Source organism: Oncorhynchus nerka, linkage group LG7 (assembly GCF_034236695.1).
Source record: "Oncorhynchus nerka isolate Pitt River linkage group LG7, Oner_Uvic_2.0, whole genome shotgun sequence".
Lineage (NCBI taxonomy): Eukaryota > Metazoa > Chordata > Actinopteri > Salmoniformes > Salmonidae > Oncorhynchus > Oncorhynchus nerka.
The window spans coordinates 32,268,688-32,290,486 of NC_088402.1; the positions used below are offsets into that span (position 1 = coordinate 32,268,688).

General features: G+C 44.4%; 1 protein-coding gene across 4 annotated transcripts in view; it reads left to right on the forward strand.

Annotated features, from left to right (window-relative positions):
* LOC115131475 (trafficking protein particle complex subunit 9) overlaps nt 1-21,799 on the forward strand; it is a 316,964-nt gene that overhangs the window by 95,406 nt on the left and 199,759 nt on the right. For all 4 annotated transcript variants that reach the window (XM_065020435.1, XM_065020436.1, XM_065020438.1 and 1 more), the window contains one exon: nt 810-970. In XM_065020435.1, coding sequence (XP_064876507.1) covers nt 810-970 — 161 coding nt within the window. The remainder of the gene's footprint in view (nt 1-809; nt 971-21,799) is intronic.

Consider the following 21,799-nt stretch of genomic DNA (forward strand, 5'->3'; position numbering starts at 1 on the left):
GAGTGATTAATGCTTTTTGAGGTCGGTTGGGTTTTGAAAAAATAATAAATATATCACGTTTTTCGTTTCTATTATTTTTCAAACATGAAATAACATTATGTGGGTTGAATGCTGTAACACAGAATAAAACAATGAATAAAAACCCAGTGACTTCTCATTACTGCTGATCACTTATTAACCATCATTTATTCACATGAATTTCATCAAATATTTTGGCTGCTGTGTATATTATTACATTTGTTTTATTTGACTATTATTTATTCCAAATCATCTCTACAGAGCTGCTGCCAATACCGTCTGACAAAATCACCGTTTGGTAGTAAATAAGGCTTTTATGACCGCTGAATACCAACTATGATCATGTATTTTCAGGTAGAGATATCTCACGAAGCAACTGCTCTCTCTCCCTCTGCATCACACGTCTTCTGTCTCTTCTCTTTCTCTTTCCCACACTAACCTAATGTTCCAGGCTTGAAAGAAACACAAACTGGACAAGTAGGCGCGCATTGGATTATGGTCATTGTAGTTTCCACGTTTTCTGCTCTAAACTATTTAGAATATTGTCCTGTTGGAAACTACAACTCCCTACTACATCGCATAGTTCTGGCTTAATCCAAATATCTCTAGAGAAACTGCATTGAGCTCACCAAAAAAACAGATTGAAATGGAAACTAAATGGAATTTAAATAATTGAAACGATGTCGGTCAATTAGTTGTTTAGAAAATGAAAATGAACCAACATTTTGGTTAATCGCTCAGCGCTGTCTGAAGACATGTCTTAACCCTTACCCTCCTGTATCCCCCTCCAGGTCAGCCCACCCCCTCCGGCCCTCTAAAGAGGAGTTGTCCAGCAGTGTGTCTGTCCAGCTCTTTAATGGAGAGACCCAGCAGCTGACCATCACTCTGGAGAACATTGGTTCTGAAGACCTGGAGACACTGGAGGTCACCTCCAAGACCTGCAATACTAAAGGTTAGGGTTCAGACAACACACACACACACACACACACACACACACACACACACACACACACACACACACACACACACACACACACACACACACACACAGTTTTTAAACCAGTGTTTCCTTTCATGTACTCTCCCTCCATCTGTGTCTGTCTCTGTCTTCTCTTGAGAGCCATGTCTGCCTACGGTGGCCTTTCTCAATAGCAAGGCTATGCTCACTGAGTCTGTACATAGTCAAAGCTTTCCTTAAGTTTGGGTCAGTCACAGTGGTCAGGTATTCTGCCACTGTGTACTCTCTGTCTCTCTGTGTATCTCTCTCTCTTTCTGTGTGTATCTCTCTCTCTCTCTGTGTGTATCTCTCTCTCTCTGTACCGCTCTCTCTGTACCGCTCTCTCTGTACCGCTCTCTCTCTCTGTACCTCTCTCTCTCTCTCTGTACCTCTCTCTGTACCTCTCTCTCTCTCTGTACCTCTCTCTCTCTCTGTACCTCTCTCTCTCTCTCTGTACCTCTCTCTCTCTCTCTCTCTCTGTACCGCTCTCTCTGTACCGCTCTCTCTGTACCTCACTCTCTGTACCGCTCTCTTTGTACCGCTCTCTCTGTACCTCTCTCTCTGTACCTCTCTCTCTGTACCTCACTCTCTGTACCTCTCTCTGTACCTCTCTCTCTGTACCTCTCTCTCTGTACCCCTCTCTCTGTACCCCTCTCTCTGTACCTCTCTCTCTGTACCACTCTCTCTGTACCGCTCTCTTTCTCTGTCCTTCTCTCACATGTATCCAGCTGACATCTGCAATATGTTCTGCAAAACATTGTACATCAACAGTTGTCACGTAGTTTGCTGATGTCGCTGAGGATCCGCCTTAACTACAAGATTTACTTTTGAGTGGTAAAACTGTAGTCTACCTGTGGTCCAGGGTTTGAATTGAAATGACCCACCCGCTCTGTCAGAGCTGTGGTTTACCAGTGGGCTTGTAGAGGGCTGCAATTCGACACACACACCTTTCCTTTTGAAGTTGCCTAGGAAACTGATGTGATTAGCAAAATGGCTGTGGTAGAAGTGGGAATGTGGAGTGACTTGCCAGTACTGTGCTGATGTAGTACCTTACCAGCCTACCTACACACACACTCCTGTCCTTATTTCAACTGCAGCGATTACATGGTTGTACCACTGACTGCATGATTGTACTGCCTCCTGTGTTTAGACAGGGCTGTGGGAAGCAATCTGTCTTATGTGGACAGAGTCCTCTGCTATTTTTCGAGTTTGATTTTAACATACAGTGCAGTCCTCACATTTTCAGCTTTCAGTTGAAGTCCTGGCTGTGAACTTATCTTGAACTTATCATGGTGTTTCCTTGTGTTTGTGAATCACATTGAAAGAGTCACTTCTCTCGAACCAAATGGGAAAGAATATTCAGTACACTACTCACCATAAAGTTGGCTGCAGTCTTATACTAACAAGTAGTGTTGATGTATTGGTTTGAAAGGGATCCAACCAGATATATTCTCAATGTATTAACCGTTTCTTAAAAGGCAATTTGTTATAACGCAACATTCTGCGGCATCGTCACGCCTTGGAGGCTAAAAGCATGAAGGATTATGACAAACCAAATCACTGTTGTCCAGAACTGCTAGCTGCACATCAACGTCAGAAAGAATGTTTTACACTTTCTTTGTCAGCTTGGGTGAAAAGCCAAGAGGCTTTTAAACGGATGATTGATTGTGTGTTCACTGTTCTCTCTGGAAGCAGAAACTCTCTGGATATGATGAAATTACACAATTAACAAGTCTGTGTCCCAAATGGCACCCTGTTCCCTTTATAGTGCACAACGTTTGACCAGTAGTGCACGATATAGGGAATAGTGTGCCATGTCAGACACAGACGAACATTGGAGTAGCGTAAGTGGAGGAAAGGAGCATCATCTAATTTTCTTATTACTTCTAGTCATTAAGAAGCTCTGTGGTTTATTTCCCCAGAGGGGTTTAGTTTGGCACAGATCCTGGAACAGGTTTCCTTTGAGAGTTTGGCCATATATCATGCATGCAGCAGGAACAGATTTCATCTGATTTAGATGAGATTCCTTAACTTTGGTCCGGGCGGATTGGATGGTTTTATGTCCTGGAGATGTTTGGATGAGCAGTCCCTCTTGACATGCCATTTGGTATTGAATGATTTCTAAAGCATGTGTAGGCTTCCTGAAATGTCCCGAAGAGGCCTTACGCTGCCTTCAGGAAGTATTCACACCCTTTGACCCTTTCCACATTTTGTTGTGTTACAAGGTGGGATTAAAATGGATTGTCCTTTTTTTTGGTCAACTATCTACTGTCAAAAGTGGATGAAAAATTCTAACATTTGTGAAAAATAATTCAACACTAAAATATCTTGATGACATAAGTTTTCAACACGTTAGAACCCCCTTTGTCAGTGATTACAGCTGTGAGTCTTCCTGGGTAAGTCTGTTAAGAGCTTTCCACACCTGGATTGTACAACATTTGCACATGATTCTTTTTTTAATTCTTCAAGCTCTGTCAAGTTGGTTGTAGAAAATTGCTGGACAGCCATTTTCAAGTCTTGCCATAGATAATCAAGTAGATTTAATTCAAAACTGTAACTCAGCCACTCAGCAACACGGTCTTCTTGGTGAGCAAATGTACTGTAGATTTGGCATTGTGTTTTAGCTAGTTAATTGCTTTGCCACATTTTTTTGCGGTATTACTTTAGTGTGTAATCCTGTGACAAAAAAATGTAAATGTAATCCATTTTAAATTCAGCGAAATTTGTCAAAAGTCAAGGGGTGTGAATACTTTCGGAAGGCACTGTCGATTCTACTAGATGATATTATTGCATTTATGAGATTCTATTCTATTAGTTGATATGCTGATGTGAAAGGTATTCCATTATGGCCCAGCGGTGAGCGTTTCAGCTGCTGATTGTGGTGGAGGTGCTTGCGGCTGAGCAGCCGCATTAGAAATATCTGTCCAAATACACTCAAACGGTTGACATTGCTAACGGAAAGGAAATGCAAGGCAAGGCTAGAGTCATTATTTGAATGGATTGAGACAAACTGTAGGCTAAGGCTGCACATGTTCTCCTCCCACACACAGAGTCATTAGCACATTTTCTCTTGACAATGTGTCTCTATTCCTACATTATGTGTTGTGGTTTACACATGTACAGTTACCATTTCTTTGGTTCTGTCAATGGAATCAGTGAAAGGAGAGAGTGCCCCTCGTGCCTGTATAACGGCTCACATTGTCATGCAGTCAGAAATGCAACAAGGAATGATCATATTCACACAATTCACCTGAACAAGGGTGCAGACCCTGATTTGAGAAATAACATTTCTATCTCTGTCGGGTTCATGTGGGGTCATAGTATTAGCAACACGTGTTCACTGCCCACCTGAGGAACTGTCTTTTCAGCCATCTATTTCCTGTGTTTGAGGGGTGCAAAATCTACTGTCACTTAAATCCTGCTGGATTGATTGCTATCACTTTACTCATCGCGGCTCTTTCATACTCGTGCTTGTGCCTATCGTGTTGTCCCGTTAGCGTTACGACTGCGGAAACGTAATGACCTGTCAAACACACCCCGGCAATGGCTGAAATGGAATACATGGTCTTATCTTTGACTCTATGAGAACACTAAAGCTTTGTCTTGGGTTTAACACACCATCTCAACACAACACAGGTCATTTCATTTGATAGGTATTCTTTTTTTTTTGCGGAGTCATTTAATACAGTTGAAATGTTTAGAAAATTGAATGCACGGAAATGAAAGCAACTTGTTGAAAACGAACACTCAGATTATAACGATATTGTGTCTGATCTCGCAAACAATGTAACGTATGTTTAGATAGGTGTAATCTAGAGCCAAGCCTGTTGATTTGTATTCCTAGGGTATCCTGCTATTGACACAATAGTTGAATTATGCAACAGAACAACAGCAGTAAATGATGAGGCAGTCTAGATGGCCCAGGTAGGGTAGACAGAGAGTGTTTGGTGGTTTCAACCTTGTTCCACTCCTTTATCTTAATGTGTTCATATGCAAATACAGCCATTTTATTTTTTACAAATGAGGCACGTCTTTTTCTTTCTTTAAATACCTGATACAATAAGAAACAGTTTAGATACTATAAAAGTATGTGGTCACCCCTTCAAATTAGTGGGTTTGGCTATTTCAGCTACACCCGTTGCTGACAGGTGTCTAAAGTAGAGCACACCGCCATGCAATCTCCATAGACAAACATTGACAGTAGAATGGCCCGAACTGAAGAGCTCAGTGACTTTCTGTCCTGCTGGAGCTGCCCCAGTCAACTGTAAGGGCTATTATTGTGAAGTGAAAACGTCTAGGAGCAACAACCTCTTAGCCACAAAGTGGTAGGCCACACAAGCTCACAGAACATGACCGGGAAGTGCTGAAGCGCGAAGCGTGTAAAAATCGTCTGTCCTCAGTTGCAACACTCACTACCGAGTTCTAAACTGCCTCTGGAAGCAACGTCAGCACAATAAGTGTTCGTCGGGAGCTTCATGAAATGGGTTTCCATGGCCGAGCAGCCGCACGCACACAAGCCTTAGATCACCATGCGCCTCGGGTTTAACACAAGTGTCGGCTGGAGTGGTGTTAAGCTCGCCACAATTGGACTCTGGAGCAGTGGAAATGAATTCTCTGGAGGGATGAATCACGCTTCACCATCTGGCAATCCGACAGATGAATCTGGGTTTGGTGGATTCCAGGAGAACGCTACCTGCCTGAATGCATAGTGTCAACTGTAAAGTTTGGTGGATGATGAATAATGGTCTGTGGCTGTTTTTCATGGTTTGGCTAGGCCCCTTAGTTCCAGTGAAGAGATATCATAATACTACAGCATACAATGACATTCTAGACGATTCTGTGCTCCCAACAGTCTGGCAACAGTTTGTGGAAGACCTTTTCCTGTTTCAGCATGACAACGCTCCAAGGCACAAAGCAAGGTCCATACAGAAATGGTTTGTCAAGATTGATGTAGAATATCTTGACTGGCCTGCACAGAGCCCTGACCTCAAATCCATCAAACATCTATAGGATGAATTGGAACGCCGGCTGCGAGCCAGGCCTAATTGCGTAAAACATCAGTGCACCACCTTCTCTAATGCTCTCGTGGCTGAATGGAAGCAAGTCCCTGCAGCAATGTTCCAACCTCTAGTGGAAAGCCTTCCCAGAAGAATGGAGAATGTTTTAGCAGCAAAGGGGGGACCAACTCCATATTAATGCCTGTGATTTTGGAATGAGATGTTCTACGAGCATGTAGTGTATGAGCGCATTCTAGGGGGAAAAAGGTGGAATCTGACAATAAATTTAGTAGCTGAATTCCCACCAAAATCCCTGAACTGTTATGTGTTATAATGAAGTCAATGTCTGATGGGTTCGAACAATTCAAAACGTTTAGAGTATCTTCATCCATTGTCCAACTGTTGCATTTTTAATATGACCGTTGCTAATAGTATAGATTACAGAGGAGAAATACACTTTGTTCACACACGAACAAGTCATATAAGAACACTTAATGCTCCTCTCTTCCACCTACCGATTCTCTGGCTGCGTCAGAGATACACATATTTTATAAAGGAATTACTAATGACTGTCCCACCAGGCAGCGACACAGAGCGGATCAGGCTACTTCTTGGGGTCCTGATCCTGTGTTTGTTCTACACAGTCTGGTTCATTATATAGAGGAGAGCACCAAAACCAATGACGCTGAGGTCTGAGGTGGATTTAGGAGACCTTTTGGAGGTGTTTAATGACACATCAGGCTGGTTGTGACAGCGGGGGAACTAACCTTTATCTGTCTAATTTGGGTTGCTGGAGGCTGGTTGGTTGGAGCTGATCAATGCCCTTTCTGCTGGTGTTTTCACCTGTTGAGGTTGCAGTGGTTTCGTTCAGCATTATTAGTAGTAACAGTGTTGTGTGCATGCGTACCCGTTTGTTTATGTTTTCTTTTTAGAATCTTCATAAGCCTGGGAGTCATTCTCCATTCTGCTTCATTTACGTTAGACAAGGTTCTCCACATGTTACTGCTTAGCTGTATATGTTAAAACGCTAAGCGCTTAAGACTACACACACACACACACACACACTCCCGGATGAGCTAAACACCTTCTTCACGCGCTTCGAGGAAAAACAACATTGAGACGCCGACGTGGGGCCCCGACGCTCACAAGGACTGTTTGCTCTCAGCCTCGGTGGCCGACGTGATTAAGTCATATAGGCGTGTTAACCCTGGTAAGGCTGCCGGCCCAGACGGCATCCCTAGCCACGTCCTCAGAACATGCGCAGGCCAGCTGGCTGAAGTGTTTACGGACATAGTCAATCTCTCCCTATCCCAGTCTGTTGTCCCAGACGGCATCCCTAGCCACGTCCTCAGAACATGCGCAGGCCAGCTGGCTGGTGTGTTTACGGACATAGTCAATCTCTCCCTATCCCAGTCTGTTGTCCCCACTTGCTTCAAGAGGGCCACCGTTGTTCCTGTACCCTAGAAAGCGAAGGCAACTGAACTAAATGACTATCGCTCCGTAGCACTCACTTCTGTCATCATGAAGTGCTTTGAGGGACTTGTTAAGGACCATATCACTCCACCCTAGACCAGGGACCATCCGTTAGATTTCACCGCTGGCCAATGTTTTACTGGAGCAGATGGACGGGGGGGGGCCGGCGCATAATTAAAAATAATTTTGTAGATTGCAAATTGACCGCAAGAGGCCCAAACAGATATGTTTGACTAAAACATAAACATTTCTAACCTTGCTTACAAAAGCCAACAACACCTCCACCACGCTGATGCTCAACATGGGGGCCCCACATGGATCTGTGCTCAGACTACTGCCCTACTGTATGTACATAGTCATTGAACACTGGTTATTTTTATCATGTTTACATACTGTTGCACACACAAGCATTTCACTGCACCTGCGATAGCATCTGCAAATCTGTGTACTTGACAAATACACTTTTGATATTGTTTGACACATACACACACAGGCTGATACCCACAAAATGTAGCCTCGGCGGGAGCCCACCACATGGAGCTCTGCATGATGTAATCAAGCCTGTTAATTGCACAGCAGTGCCATGGCTCATACTACAAAAGCCTTTTAGTGAGAGCCCACTCAATTGTCACTTGTTGGCAGCCATTGTGTCCCAATTGCTGTTGGAACAACTGTATAGTATTTATTACGGCACAAGAAGAGTGGTTTGAACATCTAGATAAATCAAAGATTTAATCATATCTCTATGGGCTTGACGTTCTGGTTTGAGTGTTGCCGTCTAAACTAAAGCACTTTTGGTGCAAACTATTCATTTTCTGTTTATTTTATGAATTATAATCATAGTAGTAATATATGCCATTTAGCAGACGCTTTTATCCAAAGTGATTTACAGTATGGGTATGGCTGGTACCGGGAATCAAACCCACTATCCCAGGGTGACGAGCCATTCTCTACCAACTGAGCTACAGAGGACCATTATTATCAAGGTCCTACTTGACTCTTGTTCAAACTAATTCACGTAGCCACTATCAGTTCTATGTTTTATTCTAAGATGAATCACTTGTTGAAGTAGGCCTGTTATACCTGATGGGGGGTTGACGGGACAAATCTCACCAACTCAGCTGCGTAGAGGTTGTAGACCTAGTTACATTCTTGCTTCAGATGAAGTGTAAAAGCATTGTGACTATGGTGTCCTCATGCGACCAGTCAGACTCACTGTGTTGCACCCTGTCCTCCCTGTCACTGCTACCAGTCAGACTCACTGTGTTGCACCCTGTCCTCCCTGTCACTGCTACCAGTCAGACTCACTGTGTTGCACCCTGTCCTCCCTGTCACTGCTACCAGTCAGACTCACTGTGTTGCACCCTTTCCTCCCTGTCACTGCTACCAGTCAGACTCACTGTGTTGCTACCAGTCAGACTCACTGTGTTGCACCCTGTCCTCCCTGTCACTGCTACCAGTCAGACTCACTGTGTTGCACCCTGTCCTCCCTGTCACTGCTACCAGTCAGACTCACTGTGTTGTTACCTGTCCTCCTTGTCACTGCTACCAGTCAGACTCACTGTGTTGCACCCTGTCCTCCCTGTCACTGCTACCAGTCAGACTTACTGTGTTGCACACTGTCCCCCCTGTCACTGCTACCAGTCAGACTCACTGTGTTGCTACCTGTCCTCCCTGTCACTGCTACCAGTCAGACTCACTGTGTTGCTACCAGTCAGACTCACTGTGTTGCTACCAGTCAGACTTACTGTGTTGCACACTGTCCCCCCTGTCACTGCTACCAGTCAGACTCACTGTGTTGCTACCTGTCCTCCCTGTCACTGCTACCAGTCAGACTCACTGTGTTGCTACCTGTCCTCCCTGTCACTGCTACCAGTCAGACTCACTGTGTTGCACCCTGTCCTCCCTGTCACTGCTAAAAGTCAGACTCACTGTGTTGCTACCAGTCAGACTCACTGTGTTGCACCCTGTCCTCCCTGTCACTGCTACCAGTCAGACTCACTGTGTTGCACCCTGTCCTCCCTGTCACTGCTACCAGTCAGACTCACTGTGTTGCTACCAATCAGACTCACTGTGTTGCTACCAGTCAGACTCACTGTGTTGCACCCTGTCCTCCCTGTCACTGCTACCAGTCAGACTCACTGTGTTGCACCCTGTCCTCCCTGTCACTGCTACCAGTCAGACTCACTGTGTTGCTACCTGTCCTCCCTGTCACTGCTACCAGTCAGACTCACTGTGTTGCTACCTGGTGTGTTTCCTGTATTGATGTCTCCACTCAGTCTTCTCTGCTATCCCAAACACAACACTTCTCTCTCCTTCTCATGGACCAAACTTCCCAACGGACTGACACACAGTGTTTTCTCCCAAGATGTGTGTGTGTGAGGCGCCATACAGTACAGTGCGTATCTAGATAGCTGTCTCTGTTAGGGCTGCTGCCCCAGACAGAACCTCTGTCTCCAGGTAGATGGAGGATGCTGAAGTGTTTTTGTTCCATAGACATGCCAGATGAGACTGGCACGAGCAGTGTGTGTGCATGTGAGTGTGCATGCGAGTGTGCTCGTTCGTTCTCTGCTCCCATCGGTTATCTGTGGTAAAGGGGAGAACAGACATACAGACCAGTCCTGGTGTTTCCCTCTCCTGACCCAGCCTCTCTAGTGGACCTACCTCATCATATACTGCTAGTTGTCCTGGCAACTCTGTCCTCTGCTCCTGTACAGGGGCGTCTGTGTTTGCCTTAGCTCCCAGCGTGCCTCCCTCCCTGACTCCATTCTCAGTGTTCACAATGAAGCATCAGTGGAAAAGCAAACAGCTTTCTCTCTGCCTGTGTATAGTATGTCTTCAGTAGCCAACTGATATGAGAGAGAAAAGTGGTCCAGGTAGGATCTTATGTAGGAGTTGCAGTACCACATTCAGTCCACAGAGGGAAGTAGATACAGTGTGAACAGGGTTCAGTCTTTGCTTTCTTGGACTAAACCGTTTTTAGTGGTATACTGGCAGGCTATATATAGCCCAATGGAGTGTGTATTAATTCTAGGTGAATGTCACTGTTTCTATGGATGTCCTGTGCTGCACCATGTCTTACAAACAGACCTGAGGCTGTGTGGAGGACATGGACCAGCTGGGGTGACCGTGTGTGTTCCACCTGTGGCAGCTCAAAGCTACAGTCACAAGTGATGGAAGAAGACAGCCCTTCACTAATCGAAACCAATGTTTTTTTTCTGCTCCACACCAACAGGGTGTTGAGGGTTCAGTCACTCTTCTGTAGGAAGACCTTTTGCCAAATCTTTTCACCACTGCTATGTTTGTGGTTCTATACAGTTCGATATTGTTTCACTCTTAGAAGCGCTCATTCAAGTGGATGTTAGGCCTAACTCTGCATGCTCTTTCTGTGTTAGCTTGATAGAGACATTATGGTTTTTCCATCTCAGATGTCTCAGACAGCCACAGCAAAAGGGATAGAAAAGAGCGTGTGAGTCAGACTAAAAGCGCTTGGGAATGGGTTTACATGGGTTTGTTCTTACTGGGGTAGACCGAGCTCTGTTTATTACTTGAACAGAGAGAGATCTCCCAGCCGTCCATGAATAGCGTGCTGGCTGGGCTACCTCCTGGCTGGGCTACCTCCTGGCTGGGCTACCTGTTGGCTGGGCTACCTGCTGGCTGGGCTACCTGCTGGCTGGGCTACCTCCTGGCTGGGCTACCTCCTGGCTGGGCTACCTGCTGGCTGGGCTACCTCCTGGCTGGGCTACCTCCTGGCTGGGCTACCTCCTGGGGGGCTACCTCCTGGCCGAGCTACCTCCTGGCCGGGCTACCTCCTGGCCGGGCTACCTCCTGGCCGGGCTACCTCCTGGCCGGGCTACCTCCTGGCCGGGTACCTCCTGGCCGGGCTACCTCCTGGCCGGGCTACCTCCTGGCCGGGCTACCTCCTGGCCGGGCTACCTCCTGGCCAGGCTACCTGCTGAATAAGGCAGTGTGGTGTCAACATGGAGAAATTAATAGTGTCACTGAAGTGCATTGTGATTTCATGGGATGTACACTACATGACCAAAAGTATGTGGACACCTGCTCTTTGAACATTTCATCCCAAAATCATGGGCATTACTATGGAGTTGGTCCCCCCTTTGCTGCTATAACAGCCTCCACTCTTCTGGGAAGGATTTCCATTAGATGTTGGAACATTGCTGCAGGGACTTCATTCCAGTTGGAAGTACAGAACCGTCTAGAATGTCATTGTATGCTATAACGTTAAGATTTCACCTCACTGGAACCATGAAAAACAGCCCCAGACCATTATTCCTCCTCCACCAAACTTTACAGTTGGCACTATGAATTGGGGCAGGGAGCGTTCCCCTGGCATCCATCAAACCCAGATTAATCCTTCATACTGCCAGATGGTGAAGCGTGATTCATTACTCCAGAGAACACGTTTCCACTGCTCCAGAGTCCAATGGCTGCTGCTCGGCCATGGAAACCCATTTCACGTAGCATCCGAACAGTTATTGTGCTGACATTGCTTCCAGAGGCAGTTTGGAACTCGGTAGTGAGTTTTGCAATCGAGGATGATTTATACACTCTACGCACTATAGCACTTGCCGGTCCCGTTCTGTGAGCTTGTTTGGCCTACCACTTTGCGGCGGAGCGGTTGTTGCTCCTAGACATTTCCACTTCACAATAACACACTTTTCGTTGACCGGGGCAGCTCTAGCAGGGCAGAAAATTTACGAACTGACTTGTTGGAAAGGTGACATCCTGTGATGGTACCACATTGAATGTCACTGAGCTCCTCACTAAGGCCATTCTACTGTCGCTGTTTGTCTTTGGAGATTGCATGGCTGTGTGCTCGATTTTATATACCTGTCAGCAACTGGTCTTGCTGAAATGGCCAAATCCACTAATTAGAAGGGGTGTCCACATACTTTTGTATATACAGTTGAAGTCAGAAGTTTACATACACTTACAGTGGGGCAAAAAAGTATTTAGTCAGCCACCAATTGTGCAAGTTCTCCCACATCACTCTGGAGCAGTGATGTTTTGGGGCTGTTGCTGGGCAACACGGACTTTCAACTCCCTCTCCCTCTATGGGGTTGAGATCTGGAGACTGGCTAGGCCACACCAGGACCTTGAAATGCTTCTTACGAAGCCACTCCTTCGTTGCCCGGGCGGTGTATTTGGGATCATTGTCATGCTGAAAGACCCAGCCACGTTTCATTTTCAATGCCCTTGCTGATGGAAGGAGGTTTTCACTCAAAATCTCACGATACATGGCCCCATTCATTCGTTCCTTTACACGGATCAGCCGCCATACCGCTCAGGAAGAAGACGCGTTCTGTCTCCAAGAGATGAACGTACTTTGGTGTGAAAAGTGCAAATCAATCCCAGAACATCAGCAAAGGACCTTGAAGATGCTGGAGGAAACGGGTACAAAAGTATCTATATCCACAGTAAAACGAGTCCTATATCGACATAACCTGAAAGGCCGATCAGCAAGGAAGAGGCCACTGCTCCAAAACCGCCATAAAAAAGCCAGACTACGGTTTGCACATGGGGACAAAGATCGTACTTTTTGGAGAAATGTCCTCTGGTCTGATGAAACAAAAATAGAACTGTTTGGCCGTAATGACCATCGTTATGTTTGGAGGAAAAAGGGGGAGGCTTGCAAACCAAAGAACACCATCCCAACCGTGAAGCATGGGGGTGGCAGCATCATGTTGTGGGGTTGCTTTACTGCAGGAGGGACTGGTGCACTTCACAAAATAGATGGTAACATGAGGGAGGATAATTATTTGGATATATTGAAGCAACATCTCAAGACAACAGAAGGACATTAAAGCTTGGTTGCAAATGGGTCTTCCAAATGGACAATGACCCCAAGCATACTTCCAAAGTTGTGGCAAAATGGCTTAAGGACCAGAGAGTCAAGGTATTGGAGTGGCCATCACAAAGCCCTGACCTCAATCCCATAGAAACATTGTGGGAAAGGTGTGTGCGAAGAAGGAGGCCTACAAACCTGACTCCGTTACCCCTCCTCTGTCAGGAGGAATGGGCCAAATTCACCCAACTTATTGTGGGAAGCTTGTGGAAGTCTACCCAAAACGTTTGTCCCAAGTTAAACAATTTAAAGGCAATGCTGCCAAATACTAATTGAGTGTATGTAAACTTCTGACCCTCTGGGAATGTGATGAAAGAAATAAAAGCTGAAATAAATAATTATCCCTAATATTATTCTGACATTTCACATTCTTAAAATCAAGTGGGGATCCTAACTGACATAAGACAGGCAATTTTTACTGTAATTAAATGTTAGGAATTGTTAAAAATTGAGTTTAAATGTATTTGGCTAAGGTGTATGTAAACTTCTGACTTCAACTGTATATATTTTGTCTATCCCAGTCCCGTTCCCCCGCATGAGGTCTTTTTCCTTTTGGTAGGCCGTCATTGTAAATAAGAATTTGTTCTTAACTGACTTGCCTAGTTAAAGGTTAAATATTATTATATTTTTTTAAGTAATAGACTGACGTTTCTCTTTTCTTATTTGAGCTGTTCTTGCCATAATTTTGACTTCTGTATACACCCCCTACCTTGTCACAATACAACTGATTGGCTCAAATGCATTGAGGAAAGCAATTCCATGAATTAATTTTTAACAAGGCTCACCTGTTAATTTAAATGCATTTCAGGTGACTACCTCATTAAGCTGGATGAGAGAATGCTAAGTGTGCAAAGCTGTCATCAAGGCAAAGGTTGGCTACTTTGAAGAATCTCAAATATGAATATATATTTTGATTTGTTTAAGACTTTTTTGGTTAATACATGATTTCATATGTGTTATTTCATAGTTTTGATGTCTTCACAATTATTCTACCATACAGTAAAAATAAACACACATCCTGGAATGAACCATTTATGTTACCTGGGTGTGAGATCAGAGGCCCATTTTGGCACTTAGATGAGAATGAAAGATGCATGAATGGACTGTTGGTACATTTGCTCTGACCCTGTCATACCACATCAGCATTATTACATTTAGCCTTAGATGTTTTATCCAGGCCTTAGATCTTCAGGAGGAAGAAGCCTCTGAGCAATCTGATGATCTGACAATTCATCAGCTTTACCTGCTCCACTGAGAGGAAAAACATGAGTATGTTTCATGGTGGTCATCAACATGCTACACACAATGTTTTCAGAGAAACGGAGACTGCAGGGCGAACACTTCGAAAGAGCTCAGCTAAATTCTGGATATTTTCCAGGAATTGTTTAGGGATGACTGGGCTGGCAATGTTGTGGGTATTTGCAACATTACCCGCATATGAAAGCTAAGCCTATGTATTGATGCATGCTGTGCCAGGCGAGAGAGAGCAGAAAGTGAGACAGCGACTCTAAGACAGACAGCTACAGCAAATCAAATTTATTTATATAGCCCTTCGTACATCAGCTGATATCTCAAAGTGCTGTACAGAAACCCAGCCTAAAACCCCAAACAGCAAGCAATGCAGGTGTAGAAGCACAACAATCTAGAGTGGGTAGAGTGTGAACACCAGGCAACCTGCTTGGAGCTTGTGTCAGGCCAAGGCCGAGGCTGGGGCCAGGACCAACCACCATACAGCTGCCTGGACTGAAAGCGCGAACCACTGCTTTTAATCAGGGCAAGGTGACTGGAAACATGACCGAATACAAACAGTGTAACTATTCCCTCCGCAAGGCAATCAAACAAGCTAAGCGTCAGTATAGAGACAAAGTAGAATCTCAATTCAACGGCTCAGACACAAGAGGTATGTGGCAGGGTCTACAGTCAATCACGGATTACAAAAAGAAAACCAGCACCGTCACGGACCAGGATGTCTTGCTCCCAGGCAGACTAAATAACTTTTTTGCCCGCTTTGAGGACAATACAGTGCCACTGACACGGCCTGCAACTAAAACATGTGGACTCTCCTTCACTGCAGCCGACGTGAGGAAAACATTTAAACGTGTCAACCCTCGCAAGGCTGCAGGCCCAGACGGCATCCCCAGCCGCGCCCTCAGAGCATGCGCAGACCTGCTGGCTGGTGTGTTTACGGACATATTCAATCAATCCCTATCCCAGTCTGTTGTTCCCACATGCTTCAAGAGGGCCACCATTGTTCCTGTTCCCAAGAAAGCTAAGGTCGCTGAGCTAAACGACTACCGCCCCGTAGCACTCACTTCCATCATCATGAAGTGCTTTGAGAGACTAGTCAAGGACCATATCACCTCCACCCTACCTGACACCCTAGACCCACTCCAATTTGCTTACCGCCCAAATAGGTCCACAGACGATGCAATATCAACCACACTGCACACTACCCTAACCCATCTGGACAAGAGGAATACCTATGTGAGAATGCTGTTCATCGACTACAGCTCGGCATTTAACACCATAGTGCCCTCCAAGCTCGTCATCAAGCTCGAGACCCTGGGTCTCGACCCCGCCCTGTGCAACTGGGTACGGGACTTCCTGACGGGCCGCCCCCAGGTGGTGAGGGTAGGCAACAACATCTCCACCCCGCTGATCCTCAACACTGGGGCCCCACAAGGGTGCGTTCTGAGCCCTCTCCTGTACTCCCTGTTCACCCACGACTGCGTGGCCACGCACGCCTCCAACTCAATCATCAAGTTTGCGGACGACACAACAGTGGTAGGCTTGATTACCAACAACGACGAGACGGCCTACAGGGAGGAGGTGAGGGCCCTCGGAGTGTGGAAAATAACCTCACACTCAACGTCAACAAAACTAAGGAGATGATTGTGGACTTCAGGAAACAGCAGAGGGAACACCCCCCTATCCACATCGATGGAACAGTAGTGGAGAGGGTAGTAAGTTTTAAGTTCCTCGGCGTACACATCACAGACAAACTGAACTGGTCCACCCACACAGACAGCATCGTGAAGAAGGCGCAGCAGCGCCTCTTCAACCTCAGGAGGCTGAAGAAATTTGGCTTATCACCAAAAGCACTCACAAACTTCTACAGATGCACAATCGAGAGCAACAACCACCCGAGCCACTGCCTGTTCACCCCGCTATCATCCAGAAGGCGAGGTCAGTACAGGTGCATCAAAGCTGGGACCGAGAGACTGAAAAACAGCTTCTATCTCAAGGCCATCAGACTGTTAAACAGCCACCACTAACATTGAGTGGCTGCTGCCAACACACTGACTCAACTCCAGCCACTCTAATAATGGGAATTGATGGGAAATTATGTAAAATATATCACTAGCCACTTTAAACAATGCTACCTAATATAATGTTTACATACCCTACATTATTCATCTCATATGTATATGTATATACTGTACTCTATATCATCTACTGCACCCTTATGTAATACATGTATCTTTAGCCACTTTAACTATGCCACTTTGTTTACATACTCATCTCATATGTTTATACTGCACTCAATACCATCTACTGTATCTTGCCTATGCCGCTCTGTACCATCACTCATTCATATATCTTTATGTACATATTTTTTATCCCTTTACACTTCTGTGTATAAGGTAGTAGTTTTGGAATTGTTAGCTAGATTACTTGTTGGTTATTACTGCATTGTCGGAACTAGAAGCACAAGCATTTCGCTACACTCGCACTAACATCTGCTAACCATGTGTATGTGACAAATACAATCTGATTTGATTTGATTTGGACACATCTGGAGCCAGTTCTAAGCAGCTGGACACTAAGGTAACTTCCCAAATGGCACCCTAATATCTATATAGTGCACTACTTTTGACTCCTTTAGTAGGGAATACGGTGCCCTCTGGGATACAACCTAAGCAGAGATAGATAGACTCACTGGAGGAAAACAAACAGAACCTCCAAAGCTATAAAAAGAAAACTTAGTGGTTTAGTATTTTTGATGGGAACAAAAGTTGACTTTTGGGCTGAAATCCCTGTGAGTGACGAGGACCAAATAGCTCAAAATGGATGTACTTCAGCAATGGGCATGTAGGTATCATCAATTATAAAGGGCGGATGATTTTACTTAACACGGACATGGGCAGGCTGGGTGTCATTGGAGAAAAAACTGCATTTGTGGAGAATCTCTGGAGAAAGTGGAATTATTGTGTTATCCTAACACGCATAATTCATTAGATTTATAGCCAAACACCCACGTTTTGTGGACAAAATAAACTACTCTGCAGGTACAAGCGTGAGAAAGAGAAGTGAACTAGACTAGACCTTTTAGAGCCTAGTAAAGTACACTATACAGTTGAAGTCGGAAGTTTACATAGACCTTAGCCAAATACATTTAAACTCAGTTTTTCACAATTCCTGACATTTAATCCTAGTAAAAACGCGTCTCCTTCCTGAGCGGTATGACAGCTTTGTGGTCCCATGGTGTTTACACTTGCGCACTAATGTTTGTACAGATGAACGTGGTACCTTTAGGCATTTGGAAATTGCTCCCAAGGATGAACTAGACTGCTGGAGGTCTGAAATTTTTATTCTGAGGTCTTGGCTGATTTCTTTTGATTTTCCCATGATGTCAAGCAAAGAGGCACTGAGTTTGAAGGTAGGCCTTGAAATACATCCCCAGGTACACCTCCAATTGACTCAAATGATGTCAATTAGCCTATCAGAAGCTTCTAAAGCCATGACATCATGTTCAGGAATTTTCCAAGCTGTTGAAAGGCACAGTCAATTTAGTGTATGTAAACTTCTGACCCACTGGAATTGTGATACAGTGAATTATAAGTGAAATAATCTGTCTGTAAACAATTGTTGGAAAAATTACTTGTGTCATGCATAAGGTAGATGTCCTAACCGACTTGCCAAAATTACTTTTGTTTTTAAACATGAAATTTGTGGAGTGTCTGAAAACTGAGTTTTAATGACTCCAACCTAAGTGTATGTAAACTTCTGACTTCAACTGTATATATAGGACATAACACACACCACTGCATAAAGAGAGACCTAAGACAACAACATAGCATGGCAGCAAGACAACACAGCATGGCAGCAAGATAACATGACAACAATACAACACGGCAGCAGCACAAAACATGGTACAGACATTATTGGTCACAGACAACAGCACAAAACATGGTACAAACATTATTGGTCACAGACAACAGCACAAAACATGGTACAGACATTATTGGTCACAGACAACAGCACAAAACATGGTACAGACATTATTGGTCACAGACAACAGCACAAAACATGGTACAGACATTATTGGTCACAGACAACAGCACAAAACATGGTACAGACATTATTGGTCACAGACAACAGCACAAAACATGGTACAGACATTATTGGTCACAGACAACAGCACAAAATATGGTACATACATTATTGGTCACAGACAACAGCACAAAACATGGTACAGACATTATTGGTCACAGACAACAGCACAAAACATGGTACAGACATTATTGGTCACAGACAACAGCACAAAATATGGTACATACATTATTGGTCACAGACAACAGCACAAAACATGGTACAGACATTATTGGTCACAGACAACAGCACAAAACATGGTACAGACATTATTGGTCACAGACAACAGCACAAAACATGGTACAGACATTATTGGTCACAGACAACAGCACAAAATATGGTACAGACATTATTGGTCACAGACAACAGCACAAAACATGGTACAGACATTATTGGTCACAGACAACAGCACAAAATATGGTACATACATTATTGGTCACAGACAACAGCACAAAACATGGTACAGACATTATTGGTCACAGACAACAGCACAAAACATGGTACAGACATTATTGGTCACAGACAACAGCACAAAATATGGTACATACATTATTGGTCACAGACAACAGCACAAAACATGGTACAGACATTATTGGTCACAGACAACAGCACAAAACATGGTACAGACATTATTGGTCACAGACAACAGCACAAAACATGGTACAGACATTATTGGTCACAGACAACAGCACAAAACATGGTACAGACATTATTGGTCACAGACAACAGCACAAAATATGGTACAGACATTATTGGTCACAGACAACAGCACAAAACATGGTACAGACATTATTGGTCACAGACAACAGCACAAAATATGCATCATACAAAGCAGCCACAACTGTCAGTAAGAGTGTCCATGACTGAGTGTTTGAATGAAGAGATTGAGATACAACTGTCCAGTTTGAGTGTTTGTTGCAGCTCGTTCCAGTCGCTAGCTGCAGCGAACTGAAAAGAGGAGCGACCCAGGGATGTGTGTGCTTTGGGGACATTTAACAGAATGTGATGTGTCCTATAAGGCAGAATGGGTGTTGTATGTGGAGGATGAGGGCTGCAGTAGATATCTCAGATAGAGGGGAGTGAGGCCTAGGAGGGTTTTTATAAATAAGCATCAACCAGTGGGTCTTGTGACAGATATACAGAGATGACCAGTTTACAGAGGAGTATAGAGTGCAGTGATGTGTCCTATAAGGAGCATTGGTGGTAAATCTGATGGCTGAATGGTAAAGATCATCTAGCCGCTCGAGAGCATCCTTAACTGACAATCTATAAATGACGTCTCCGTAATCTAGCATGGGTAGGATGGTCATCTGAATCAGGGTGCTGGGGTGAAAGAGGACCGACCACGATAGAGGAAACCAAGTCTAGATTTAACTTTAGCCTGCAGCTTTGGTATGTGCTGAGAGAAGGACAGTGTACCTTCTAGCCACTCTCAAGCACTTGTATGAGGTGACTAGCTCAAGCTCTAAACCCTCAGGAGGTAGTAGTCACCTAGGAATTCTTACCAAACCACATGACCTTTGTTTTGGAGGTGTTCAGAACAAGGTTAAGGGCAGAGAAAGCTTTGTTGTAGAGCGTTTAACACCAAATCCGGGGAGGGGCCAGCTAAGTATAATACTGTATCATCTGCATATAAATGGATGAGAGAGCTTTCTACTGCCTGAGCTATGTTGTTGATGTAAATTAAGAGCGTGGGGCCTAGGATTGAGCCTTGGTGACAAGCAGTGGCTGAGACAGCAGATGTTCTGACTTTATACACTGCACTCTTTGAGAGAGGTAGTTAGCAAACCAGGCCGAAGACCCCTCAGAGACACAAATCCTCCTTAGCCGGCCCACAAGAATAGAATGGTCTACTGTATCAAAATTTCTGGTCAAGTCAATTAAAAATGCAGCACCACATTGCTGAGAATGAATGGCAATGGTGACATCATTGAGGACATTTAAGGTTGCAGTTACACAACCATAACCTGAGCGGAAACCAGATTGCATACCAGAGAGAGGACTATAGACATCTAGAAAGCCAGTCAGTTGATTATTATCACGTTTTTCCAACACTTTTGATGAACAGGGCAAAATAGATATATGCCTATAACAGTTCGGATCAGCTTGATCTCCCCCTTTAAATAAAGGACACACCGTGGCTGCCTTCCAAGCAATGGGAACCTCCTCAGAGAGGAGAGACAGGTTAAAAAGGTCAGAGAGAGGCTTGGCGATGATAGGGGCAGCAACCTTAAAGAAGAAAGGGACTAAACCATCTGACCCAGAGGTTTTTTTGTGGTCAAGTTTAAGGAGCTCCTTTAGCACCTCAGACTCAGTGACAGCCTGCAGGGAGAAACGTTGTAGCATGGCAGAGGAATAGAGAGAGGAGGATCGGGGCTAGTCGCATTAGAAGGGGTGGGAGATTAGGACACGTTGGACGGGCTATGAGGCATGGCTGAGTGAAATAGGAATCCGGACTTAATGAAGTGGTCATTAAAGAGCTCAGCCATTTGCTTCCTGTCAGTAACAACCACATCATCAACATTAACCTCTTGCTTCTACTCGGGACGCTTGCGTCACAACTAGAGCTCTGGAAATGCAAATGCGCTACGCTAAATGCTAATAGTATTAGTTAAAACTCAAAAGTTCATTAAAATACACATGCAGGGTATCGAATTAAAGCTACACTCGTTGTGAATCCAGGCAACAAGTCAGATTTTTAAAATGCTTTTCGGCGAAAGCACGAGAAGCTATTATCTGATAGCATGTAACACCCCAAAAGACCCACAGGGGACGTAAACAAAATAATTAGCATTTCGGCGTTACACAAACCGCACAATAAAATAGAAAACATTCATTACCTTTCACCATCTTCTTTGTTGGCACTCCTAGATGTCCCATAAACACTATTTGGGTCTTTATTTCGATTAAATCGGTCCATATAAAGACTAGATATCGTTATATGTAGACTGTGTGATAAACGAAAAAAACATCGTTTCAAAACGTAACGTAATTTTTTTAAATTCAAAAAGTCGACGATAAACTTTCACAAAACACTTCGAAATACGTTTGTAATGCAACTTTAGGTATTAGTAA